General features: G+C 35.8%; 1 protein-coding gene across 2 annotated transcripts in view; it reads right to left on the minus strand.

The window, feature by feature from the left end:
* The window catches only part of PSEN1 (presenilin 1), a 106823-nt gene that overhangs the window by 40641 nt on the left and 54371 nt on the right, over window positions 1–11811 (minus strand). For both annotated transcript variants that reach the window (XM_006865554.1, XM_006865553.1), the window contains exons 4-6: window positions 8212–8279; window positions 6004–6224; window positions 339–437 (exon numbers count right to left, since the gene is read on the minus strand). In XM_006865554.1, the coding sequence (XP_006865616.1) occupies window positions 339–437; window positions 6004–6224; window positions 8212–8279 (388 nt within the window). The remainder of the gene's footprint in view (window positions 1–338; window positions 438–6003; window positions 6225–8211; window positions 8280–11811) is intronic.

Genomic DNA, 11811 nt, shown 5'->3' on the forward strand with positions numbered 1-11811 from the left:
TGCCCTGTAAACTTTCACTCAATCCACAATAAAAACCTTAAATTAAAAAACAAAACAAAACAAAAAAAACCACATACACACAAATAAATGCTCAACAACTCTTGACTAATAAGATTTTAAATGAAGATACTGGGTCCCCAAAAACTAAATATTTCTTATCTTTTCACCAATATTAAAAACTCTGTTGACTCAATGTCAGGTAAAAGATAATACTCTGCAGGAAACAAGAGCTGCATTACCCCTTACACACATTTCAGATAACGATCATAATTACATGTGTTTGAGTTCTTAGAAACTCTAAGGTGATAATCAATTCAACATCACTCAGAAATACTTACAGGAGTAAATAAGAGCTGGAAAGAGAGTTTCATTTCTCTCCTGAGCTGTTTCAACCAGCATACGAAGTGGGCCTTTTGGACACAAAACAGCCACTAAATCTAGAAGAGAAAATAGAAATGACATCTGGTAAAATGTACTGGCTAAACATGTAAACAGGTGTGTTAGGGTCTAGGAAGGAATTCATCAAGGAAAAGGCTTGATTGGTGACTTTGTTGTTGTTGTTGTTGACATAAATAGAAGTTGAATGAATATGAAATAAATGGCAAGTAAGCTTGTAGAGGGGAAAACTCTAAAAATATGCTGACTCACCCAATAATATACAAGATATATGCACATTTCATTTGTTATTTGTTTAGTCTATAGTGTATTAGCTCTGAGTTCTAGAAGGAAGTCTCACCAGTTTGAAGGTGAGACAGAAAGAATGGTAATACAGAATTACTCTAGGGCGTGGTCAATCTACAAGCAGCAGAAAGGGCAACAAGTCCATTTCCAAATTAATTATACTTACGAGCTACCAACAGGAACTGTACTCTTAGGGGGAGCTTAACAGAACTGACTTGTCAGAACTTTAAAAAAAACAGAAGAGTTAGGCCCTTTTCCTTTTTAAAAATGGTGAATGTAATACAGCTTCTGCTACAATTAAAAAAAAACTGGTGTATGTATACATTTCAGGACTATGTAAGCAGTAGATTTAAATGAAACAAGGTAATTAATATCTTTTTGCATGAGAAATTTTAGTATTTCTTTAGTTTCACTTGAAAAACTGAAGCACTTTACAAATAACTCAGGTTTCAGAGAACAAGTAGTGCTGAAAATGGCAAATAATGCCATGCTTACTTTACACAAACAGTAACTCCGAGTGGAAGCAACATACTTATCTTATTCTTACTCCTGTTTTACCACCATCTCCTTCCACTCAAAGTTTTTCTAACATTTCATGAAAATTCCAAATATAAAATAATGAAAATACCTTCTAATATTTCGAAAATATTAAATGGTTGGTAAATGTGTGATGACCTGATGCCCTGTGTTGACATTACTGTTTTGCAGACACAGATGCAGTTAATTTTAAGACCTCGTACTTGCCAGTGGTCATGCTTCCTTGAATGGTATAATAATTGTTAAAAGCACACCTTCACTTACAAACATCAATATTTGCTCTCTCTCTGTTTTTAGTTTGACTTGTTTTGAATCAGAAAAGGGAAATTTGCTTTGCTGTGCAATATGGAGATTTTTTCAATGTATTATATAACCATTTTGGTTTTATGTCATAATCTCTGTAGAACTGCTAATTCATTAAAAAATATATTTTGCTGTGTTTTAGGCAAAAGTTTAAAGGTTCCTGCTTAACAGTTTTTATACAAATTGTTCTATGCCATTAGCTACAGTGTCCCTAATGTGCCCACGTTGTCATGATTTCCATTTGGTTGTTGTTTCCATGGATCTAGTTTCCGTTTTTCTACTTGCCTTCTCATCTTTGCTCCTGGGTAAATGTTGACCATTTGGTCTCATGTAGCTGATTATTTTAGACTCCTGGTGTGGCGTTATACGATAAGCAATGGACTACTAATTGCAAGATTTAACCCACCAACCACTCCTCAGAAACCCTATAGAGAGTCATTATGAGTCACAATGACTCGATGATGTCAGTTGACTATTTAAGGGAACAGATTCCTCACGGAAATCCTGGTGTGGCGCTGAAGGATAATGCACTGAACTGAAAAGCTGGTAGTTCAAACCCACCAACCGCTCTTTGGAAACCCTAACCAGAGTTACTACTGAGTCAGAACCAACTTGACTGTAAGTAGAAACATTCCACATGGGTCATATTGTTTATTCAGTAAGCCAATCTATTATTTTTTGTTATTGATTACAGTGAGAGAAGTTACGGAGGCTAAAAGGTGACCTCCAGAAATAGTTTCAGTTCCAACTTCAAAGGGTTTCTTAGGATCATAATCTTTGGGGCTCCTCTAGGCCAGTAAGTCTGGCGGTTTTCAAGAATTTGAGTTTTGTTCTACATGTTTTTCTCATTCTAACACAGGTCTGCTATTGTGTCTCTGGTCTTAGTAGTGATGGCTGGACACCATCTAGTTCTTCATGGTTAGTGTGGGCTATGAGTCCATAGACTAGTATCTTAATGTCTTTTGTTTACATCATTCACTTTTGCTTTAGACAAGTAGAGATCAACAGCTGTATCTTAGATGTTTACTCAAAACTATTTTTAGAACAATTCAAATTAATTTTATTTTGAAATTTTTAGAAACTTTGTGCAAAGCTAAAACACCTTGAGGCCTTGTAAAATGGAGTGGAAAATCACTACTCTAATTACTGAACATAAATCTCTCATTTTAAAGGAATTCAAAGTTCTGTAGAAATAATCATTTGCATTATGTGTGAAAGAAATAGAGTTGATGGTAAAAGTAATGTAATGGGAAAAATACTGGAGATGGAATTCAGATTCTACATCATGCAATATGTTGTTGTTTTTAGGTGCCATTAAGTTGGTACCAACCCACAGCGACCTTATGCACAGCAGAACGAAACACTGCCTGATCCTGGGCCAACCTCACTATCCTTGCCACACTTGAGTCCATCCATGCTGCCACTTGGCTAATCCATCTCGTTGGGGGTCTTCCTCTTTTTCTCTGACCCTCCACCTTACCAAACATGATATCTTTCTCCAGTGACTGGTCCCTCCTGACAATATGTCCGAAGTATGAGAGAAGAAGTTTGGCCATCTTGGCCTCCAAGGAGCACTCTGGCTGTACTTCTTCTAAAATGGATCTATTGGTTCTTTTGGCAGCTCATGGCACCTCCAACACCATAACTCAAAAGCATCAATTGTTGGCATGCATATGAGGTTACTGAAAATACCATGGCTTGGGTCCGGCACACCTTAGTCCTCAAGCTGACATCTTTGCCTAATGCAATATGTCGTTTGATTTCTTGACTGCTGCTTCCATGAGTGTTGATAGTTGATCCAAGAAGAATGAAGTCTTTGACAACTTCAATCTTTTCTCTGTTGATAAGAACGTTGTTTATTGGTCCAGTGGTGAGGATTTTTGTTTTCTTTACATTGAGATGTAATCCATACCGAAGGCTGTGATCTTATATCATGCAATATAAGCTTTGGTAAATCACTTACTTCAATAAACACTGGGTTTGTTAGCAATAAAATAATAAGTGCCTTCTATAAATATATAAAATTAACAGCTAACATTTATTGATGGATTAACAAAGTGGGAACAGCAATGGACTCAAAACAACTATTGTGAGGCTGGTGGAGGACTTGTCAGTGTTTCGTTCTGTTGTACATAGGGTTGCCATAAGTCAGAATCGACTCGATGGCATCTAACAACATTTATTGATGTTGCTCTAAATGTTTTAATGTATTATTTAATTTAATCCTCACAGTAACTGAGATTTAGAGGGGGAGTAACCTGCTTGCAGCCAGGTAGCCAATGAATGATAGAAGAGTCTGGATATGAACTAACTAGTTTGTCTCCAGAACTGTCACATTCTTAATCACAGATATACAATGAGTACTATGCAAAACATATATTCAAGTGTGTATAAACACAGATAGAATACAGCCATGACACATTGTTGCCTGAATTAACATTAAAAAAAAAAAAAAAAAAAGATACCAGCTATGTGAAATAGTATGTGAGAAGGGAGAGCAAGAAAATTCCTTACTTTTTAGATAACAAGATTGATTCTAGTGATTTCTGTTATGTAATATAAGGTCATTCAGAAAGCCTAGTGCTCTTGGTCTGGAATCCTGCATCAGCTGGTGTGGCCTCTGCTTCCTGGGACCTGAGTCACTAGTTTTTACAACCCAGTGAATCAAAAGCCTGTTGTCTGACATGCTGATTTGAGTACCTTGACCCCTACAACAACATGGGTGAGGAGAATCCTCATGACTGATGTCTGAACTACAGATTTGGGACTTGCCTGCCTCCACAATTGCATGAGTCATTTCCTTGTCAGTTCTTGAGTTCTGTGAAACGTTGCAACAAATTGCAAAAAGAACCCTGGGACATGAGGGAGAGGAGATATCTGAGATCATGGAGTAATATAACATCTTGGTGTGGTACTGTAGGATCAGCACTGGACTGCTAACCACAAGGTTGGTGGTTCAAATCCACCAGCATCTCCTCGGAAACCCTACATAAGGTCGTTGTAAGTCAGAACTGAATCAGTAGCACTTAACAAGAAGTAACATTTTGGAAAAGTCTGATATTTGGGTTATTTGTAAACTGCACTTCATAGGGACCAGTCTCGTGCTGATCCTTCTAAAAGAAGTTATTCATGCTCTCTCCTACATTACACACTTTGTTTGATAAAGGATCCTTCTAGGCCTTCCTGTGTCTCCTTTTCACTGCTCTGTATTGATCTGATTCTTGATCCAAATACTTCATGTTTCTGTTAGTATACATATGTCTATGTGTGTTTATTTATATCTGTGCAAAGTACCTCAAAATCAACTTAGGGCTCCTAATGGTGACTGTGCTTGGGTCTAAGGCTAGAAACTCCATTGCGAATCAAAAGTAATTTTTACATCAAGAAATGCAGCCTTTTGTTCACACTCCACTGTACTCTGAGACAAATAACTTGGTAAACAATTTAAAGAAGAATGTGATTTTGTTTCCTTAGGAGTTTAGCTTGAACATGCAAAAATTCTGAGAAGAGATGCTCTTTAATTAAGAAAACAGAAAAGCAAAGCATGGAGAGTATATAACTTCTAGTTCTTTTACCTATTTCTGTAACTCCTGCCTATTTCTCAAAAACAGTAAACCTTCATCCAAGTCATAATAAAAAGTGAAAAAGCAATTAAAAAAACCCCAGTGATTGTCACACTATCCAAATAATAGCTTTATTTTAACAAGATTAATTCTGTCCAAGCTGCCTTATAAAAAGTAGCTAATTTACATGGACTAAAAGGCACATACATGTTACCATGGGTGACAGGGCAGGCAATATACAGTAAGAGAAAGGTCACCAGAGGAAAGATGAAGGCAGCGGAAGACACAGGGAGGAAAGCAATAGTTAAAGTGAATAGAGGGAAATTAACTGTTGGTACATGGAGGGGATTGCAATCATTATAATGAAGCAAAGTTCGGATTTGCTAAATGTAAAACTGGTGATCTACTCTGTAAATGTTAACTCAATTCACAATAAAAAGTTAATATAAAAACATAAGCAATTCTATTTTAAACATTTACTGAGTCTATTTTATAGGTCAAGCACTCTACTAAGTGCTTTTCATATATAATCAATACACTGAACTTTCCCAACCCTGAGACATACTGGTCATATTCCACACATGAGAAACTGAACCTAAAAGAACCTGATTCACTTTCTGAGGGTCAGTGCTGTGGTAGAGATGGGATCTGAGTCCAAGTCTTCTGACTAGAAGGTTATGGCTCCTTTAGTAACCCAGCACTGAGCAAAACCAGGGACAGTAATAAAACATTTCTTAAGAACTTAATCTCCAAATTTTAAAATCCTTTATCTGAAAGATACCATACCTAATTATTTACTGACTGGTTATAGTGTTTAACTGTTAATCACTTTCCGTAAGTCAAGATAACTAGAAGAGAAAGGAAAACATAGCAGTGAGGCCTTTCTGTGAAAAACAATTCGTCAGTTGCGGGTCTTTACCATATACTGAGATCACAGCCAAGATGAGCCACGCAGTCCATTCAGGGAGGTACTTGATAAACACCAGGGCCATGAGGGCACTGATCATAATGAGATATGCCTGCTGGAGTCGAAGTGGACCTTTCCAGTGGATAGAAATCATTCCCACCACACCAAAATTCCAGATCAGGAGTGCAACGGTAATGTAGTCCATGGCAACGTTATACGTTTTAAACACTTCCCTAAAAACATTAAACAAAGATTTATTTTGGTAAAACAGTATTTACCAAATATTTTATAAAATAATATTTATGTAAAATAATATTTACCCAAATACTGTTTAGGACTATAATTCTGAAGCAGTAGATACTCATATCCAACTTCCATATTTTTATATCTAGCATCAACTGTGCTATTGTTTAACACTTTACTTCACTTTTTTTTTTAACCGAATTAAGCTGATTTTAGCGGGAAAGATGAGGATTTCTGCTGCTGCGAAGACATAAGCCTCCAAAACTCTACACTGGGGTCACTATGAGTCGGCACCAACTCCATAGCACTAAACAACAACAGAAGTTATTTTATAGGAAATTTCATAGCATTTACATAAAGGGGAAGCCAATATCTTATGCCATGAGTGTAAAAAGAAGTATATGATTATTAAAATTGAAAGGAGACCATAACACCTAAAATTCCAGAATATATTTGGGAAACCCTAATTCAAAATATTTGAATGAGGAAAAAGTTAAACATGCACCAATAAATTTTATAATTAGACACAAATGTTATTTTCATACAATGGCAGTCAGTATAGCCATACATAAAGGGATATCAAAAAGTTCATGGAAAAATAGTGGATTTAAAAAAACTTTTTATTGTGAATTGACTGACGGTTTTCAGAGCAGATCATTAGTTTGACATCCAATAAACCACACACTTCATTTCTCCGTGATTGCAATCCTCCCAATGCAACACCACTTCCCCCACTTCCTCACTGTGTCTGTTTCTATTTCTCCTCCTTTCCCTACCCTTCTGAATTTTGTCCTTAGGTAAATGCTGCCTTTGATCTAAAATGGTTTACACTCTATGGCGCACATACCTCTCTAGTGTTGTCGTCCCCCCAATAAACCTATTGATTGGCTTAAGTTATGGAGTAAGTTCAATTCCAGACCCCAAAGGTGACATAAAGCACTAATACTGGGGTTCCACCAGTCTCTATTTGACCAGTAAGCCTGGTCTCTTTGGAGAAAGAAAAAATAATTTTTTCCATGAACTTTTTAAAGACCCCTCACATACACACAACACACACACATACATACTGAGGGTAAAGCAAAAAGTATTGTTATAAACTCATAGAAACACTTATCCAATCAAAGTGGTCAAATATGAAAGGAGTGGCACTGTAGAATAAGCACTGGACTTCTAACTGTTCAAACTCATTAGCTGCTCCTCGGAAACCCCATACAGGGTTGCTATGAGTTGGAACCAATTTGATGGCACTTAACAACACATAATTTTTCTGTACTCCGGGAGTACAAATGGTTAAGCACTAGACTGTTCATCAACAAGGTGGCAGTTGTAACCCACCTAGCAGTTTCACAGAAGATAAACCTGGCAATCTCCTCCAATAACGATTAGTGTAGAAAACACTATGGGGTAGTTCTACTCTGTCAGAAGGGGTCTCTATGAGGTGGCACCTAACAAAAACAATTAGATACTTTTCTCTTCACAATGGTCATAAAGAACATTCCATATCTCATTGTTTTTAATGAACCAGTTTATACTAAATAAGACACTTAGCTTGATTCCACTTTTTTGTTATTATAAACAATGCTGCAGTGATTATCCTTGTATGTTATTTGGTTCTGCATTTAAGATCTTAATGGAGATGCCAAATTAGTCTTAATAAAAGTTTTGCACTAATGTGGGAGTGTTCACTTCCCTGTCCCTTTGTCAGCTTATGATATTCTCAAACTACGCTATCTTAGGAACCAATGTATAACTACAATTAGTACTTACCACATGACGACTGAAATTAACCACAGTCTGGAGCTCTTTTAGTTCTATTTATTATAAGCAAGGAGTACAATATTAATTTGCCTAAAATACCAACTATGATCTATAATTTAGAAATCATTTTAAGTTAAGAGTAATTTATCAACATGCTGCAAGTGATAGTTACAGGGCCCAGAGCTAATTTCTAAAAAATAGATATATTTAATCACTTACCCCAAATAAATGAATGAGAAAAAGAATAGCAACAGTAGAGATGAAATGATAAGCCAGGCATGGATAACCTAGGGGAGGAGGAGAAGGAGGGAAGAGTATCAATATCATTAATAGATTCCACAAACCTTAAAAAACAAAATTTTCTCACTTCAAAAGTAGTACATCTGTAAATGTTAAGCTTTTCAAATGGCAGAACAATAAAGTGGCTTTGGAATTAGTGCACACCTATCTGGAACTCTTTGGTGTTGTATTATTCATAACATAAAATAGAAACCTCAACAAGACATATACTTGGGTAAGTCAAAAAGTGTAGCCACAAAATCCTAAAAACCGTTACCAAACAAAAATACCAAATGTGATGCAATTATTTCTCATAACACCGCCTTATCTAGGTTTATACATTTCTGAAGGCGGTGTTTCCATCTCTCTAACCCTTCCCTGAAGATTTCTGCATTCTTCCATTTATGTCAGTCCATGACTTTCAAAAACCACATAAACATTAATCCAATGACTCATGTAGAACTTATTAACATAAGAAGTAGAATCTGAATTTGGTTTATGCAATCTATTACACAGATAAATGTTCTAAACGGTAATTTGATATAATGAGTGTATTTGGGGGGAAATTACACAACTCAAAAGGCCTGGGGTTTTTTTTAAAAACAGAATGAAGCACGATAAACTGTCAGGTAACTCCAACCAAGTGAGAGCGTTTAGAGGAGCATACAGCCATTATTTGCTGTAGTCTTTCCATGAGTTTTATTGTTTAATGACAAAAGGAACTACTTTACCAATAATCTGCCAAACCAGAACATTTCTTGACAAGAACAGAACAATACAAATCTTCAGGGGGGGAAACACCTCCAAATCAAGAATATCTGGTCTTCACTTTTAAAATCTCTCACCCCACCCTCCAAACCCATTAAGTTCCAATAATCAGGCCTTGAGCTATCCAAAAACTCTTCATTTTTATCAGACTCTATGTAAACTGTCACCCTGTTTTCATCACCCAGAGTCTTTAAAATCATAGACTGCTAATTGCTTTCAGAGAAAGGATTTTTAAAAAATTCTGACTGCCTCTTTCTGAAACTATACAAAATTATATGATTTGGGAAAAGTTCCAACAGATTGGCTTGACATGAAGGTTGGCATTTCTTAAACATAATATACTAAAGTTACTTGACCATCCAAATGTAATACTTGGTTTCTGATTTCTTCTATAAAAATTTTCCCCAAATATTTTGTTGTAAAACTTTTTTAACATAGAACAAGATTTAAAAGAGTTTTATAGTGAACACCCATATATTACCCAGATTTTGAAATTCACATTTTACTGTATTTGCTTGGTAACTTTTTGCATCTTGTTTTTTTAAAACTTTTTGTCATGAATTGAGTGAAGCAATACAATGATTGCAATGTATTACAATGATGTATCATCAGTTAAACGTATTTGCCTCTATTCACTTTACCTCTTGCATTTCTGCCTGTGTCTTTCACTACCTTCATCATTCCTGTGCCAATATCCCTCTTGTATTGCCTTCCCCATCACCCAATTAACATGTCTACATTATACCCTGTGAATAGTTTTTACCTCCTCCCAACCCTGGTAACCATCATAGAAAGTTTTTTTTGAAAGAAAACCTTTTCTTGACTTTTTACAACAGTGGTCTCATACAATATTTGTACTTTTGTGATTGGCAAGTTTCACTCAGCATAATGTCCTCCAGGTTCATATGCATGTATAAGAGGCGTTTCCCAGATATGTTACTATTCTTCAATGTTGTGTGTAAGTAACAAAGTTTGTATCCATTCTGCTACTCTCTGTCTCTGGACTGGTACATTTAATCCATTTACATTCAGTTAGGTATCAGTCCTGGTGTGGCGCTGTGGGTTAATGCACCAGACTACAAAGAGCTGTTTGAACTATAAGGTCGGTGGTTCAAGCTCACCAGTCGCTCCTTGGAAACGCACCCTATACAGGGTCGTTATGGTTCGGAACCAACTCAACGGCACTTAACAACAAGTATCAGTACGTAGGACTTGATTGCTGTCATTTTGCTGTGTGTTTTTTTTGTGTGTGTGTGGTGTTGCTAGTTTCTTTGTTCTACATACATTTCTGTGGTAAGTTCACTGTTTGTGGGTTCTCTTTTCATTTCTTCATTGCTGTTTACTCAATCTTTGATTTTCCATTTTTAAAAATTTTGATGTGAAGGTATATTAATTTTCTTGAAGTTACTCTGTTGTTAATTCTCCCCCTATTTAAACATCTATTTTATTTTGAAATCTACTTAACTTCCTCACAATTTGGACGTTTTGTACCAACACCATTTCCTCTTTTTGGTTAGCAGGTGACTTCATTATAATTTGATAGCTTTGGTTCCCTACTTTCAGTCTTGTAAGTTTATTTTACTTTCGAGACCTCTATACCTTCATAGCATTTGTTTCTATCTCTCTAACCATCAGTCCATTTTATTTTTCATAAATATCAATGTAAACTGCAGACATCTGTATCTTTTCCTAGGCATACATGAACATTAGCAAAATTTTCTAAAGGGAGTCCTCACTCTCTTAATCCATAAAGAGCAGTAATTACAAAGCTTAAAGAGAAAGTAATCTTCCATCTGCATCATACCTTCTGAAGTACACAAGTCTAAGGTTTAGAAACTATCAAAAATGTATATAAACTATCACAAGATGCAAAAAACTATTATAAGATCACAAATGTATATAAACTATTACAAGATGCAAAAGTTTTAAAGAGTGGAAGACACGTACTGGTTTACTATACTAAGCTTTAAACTTAGGGCCAGAATTAATAAATTCTAGAAATACTCACATTTCTTAAAATAAGTATTTTACATTTTGGGGGGGCGTGGTATAACAGAGTGTGGGATGATTTACATGTTGTGCTTAAAAGAAAAAAGCACTTTTCTAGATACAAAAGTAACATACTTCTAAAGATTTAGAAAACATGAAATTCTTACAAGAAAATTAATCAGCGACAAATTTGCCATTAACATTTTCCTTCCAGATAGGTTTTTTCATATAGTGCAGGCATATACCTACACTAATTAACATAATTAGAATCAAGTAGTATACAGTTTTATATTCTGCTACTTAAAATTTAATCTTTTATTACAGATATATTATCATGCATGGTAGTATAAGCATTGTACTGCTAACTGCAAGGTCAGCACCTCCAATCCACCAGCCACCCAGAGGAAGAAAATTGATGCTTTCTGCTCCTGTAAAGATTTACAGGGCAAATCTGCTGCACAAGGCCCCTTTAAAGGGTTCAATATAGCAAAGATGTCAGTTTGAAGAAGTCTAAGGTGTGTCTGACAAAAGCCATGGTATTTTCATTAGACTCATATGCATGTGAAATCGGGAGAGTGAATAAAGAAGACCATAGAATAATGGATGTATTTGAGTTATGGTGCTGGAGAAGAATATTAAAAGTACCATAGACTGCCAGAACCAACAAATCTGTTTTGAAGGAAGTACAGCCAGAATGTTCCATTAGAAGCCAGGATGGTGAGACTTTGTCTCTCATACTTTGAACATTTTATAAGGAGGGACCAGTCCCTGGAGAAGGACATC

The sequence above is a fragment of the Chrysochloris asiatica genome, unplaced genomic scaffold (assembly GCF_000296735.1).
Source record: "Chrysochloris asiatica unplaced genomic scaffold, ChrAsi1.0 scaffold00079, whole genome shotgun sequence".
Classification (NCBI taxonomy): domain Eukaryota; kingdom Metazoa; phylum Chordata; class Mammalia; order Afrosoricida; family Chrysochloridae; genus Chrysochloris; species Chrysochloris asiatica.